At 65.7% G+C, this 277-nt stretch overlaps 1 protein-coding gene across 1 annotated transcript in view; it reads right to left on the bottom strand.

Annotated features, from left to right (window-relative positions):
• Positions 1 to 18: 18 nt before the first annotated feature.
• The window catches only part of NCOA1 (nuclear receptor coactivator 1), a gene marked incomplete at its 3' end in the record, with an annotated part of 55542 nt that continues 55283 nt past the window's right edge, over positions 19 to 277 (bottom strand). Inside the window, exon 17 of the mRNA XM_010144033.1 lies at positions 19 to 277. This exon is cut by the window's right edge and continues 23 nt beyond it. Within this exon, the coding sequence (XP_010142335.1) occupies positions 19 to 277 (259 nt within the window).

Raw genomic sequence — 277 nt, 5'->3', positions numbered from 1 at the left:
GGGGAAAGATTTTCTTGCTCCTCCCCGTGCAGCCGCGGCTGCAGCTGAAGTCGCAGCTGGTTGGGGGCTGTCGGGGGTCTGTTGAGCGTCTGCCGGGGCTGCATGGCCATGTTGGTGGGGAAGGCACCACGGGGTGGTGGGACCTGCACCGGCATGGGCCCGAAGGATGGCTTCTGCCTGACCATGCCAGGGAAAGCGCCAGGGAGGTTGGCGGTGGGCGAGGCGGAGGAGTAAGGCTGGGGGTACATGCCAGGTTTCTGCTCCATCATGAGGGGTG

Source organism: Buceros rhinoceros, unplaced genomic scaffold, assembly GCF_000710305.1.
Source record: "Buceros rhinoceros silvestris isolate BGI_N320 unplaced genomic scaffold, ASM71030v1 scaffold6599, whole genome shotgun sequence".
In the NCBI taxonomy this organism is placed as follows: domain Eukaryota; kingdom Metazoa; phylum Chordata; class Aves; order Bucerotiformes; family Bucerotidae; genus Buceros; species Buceros rhinoceros.
Note: the sequence above shows the minus strand (reverse complement) of the source record. Positions and strands in the feature narration are given on the sequence as shown.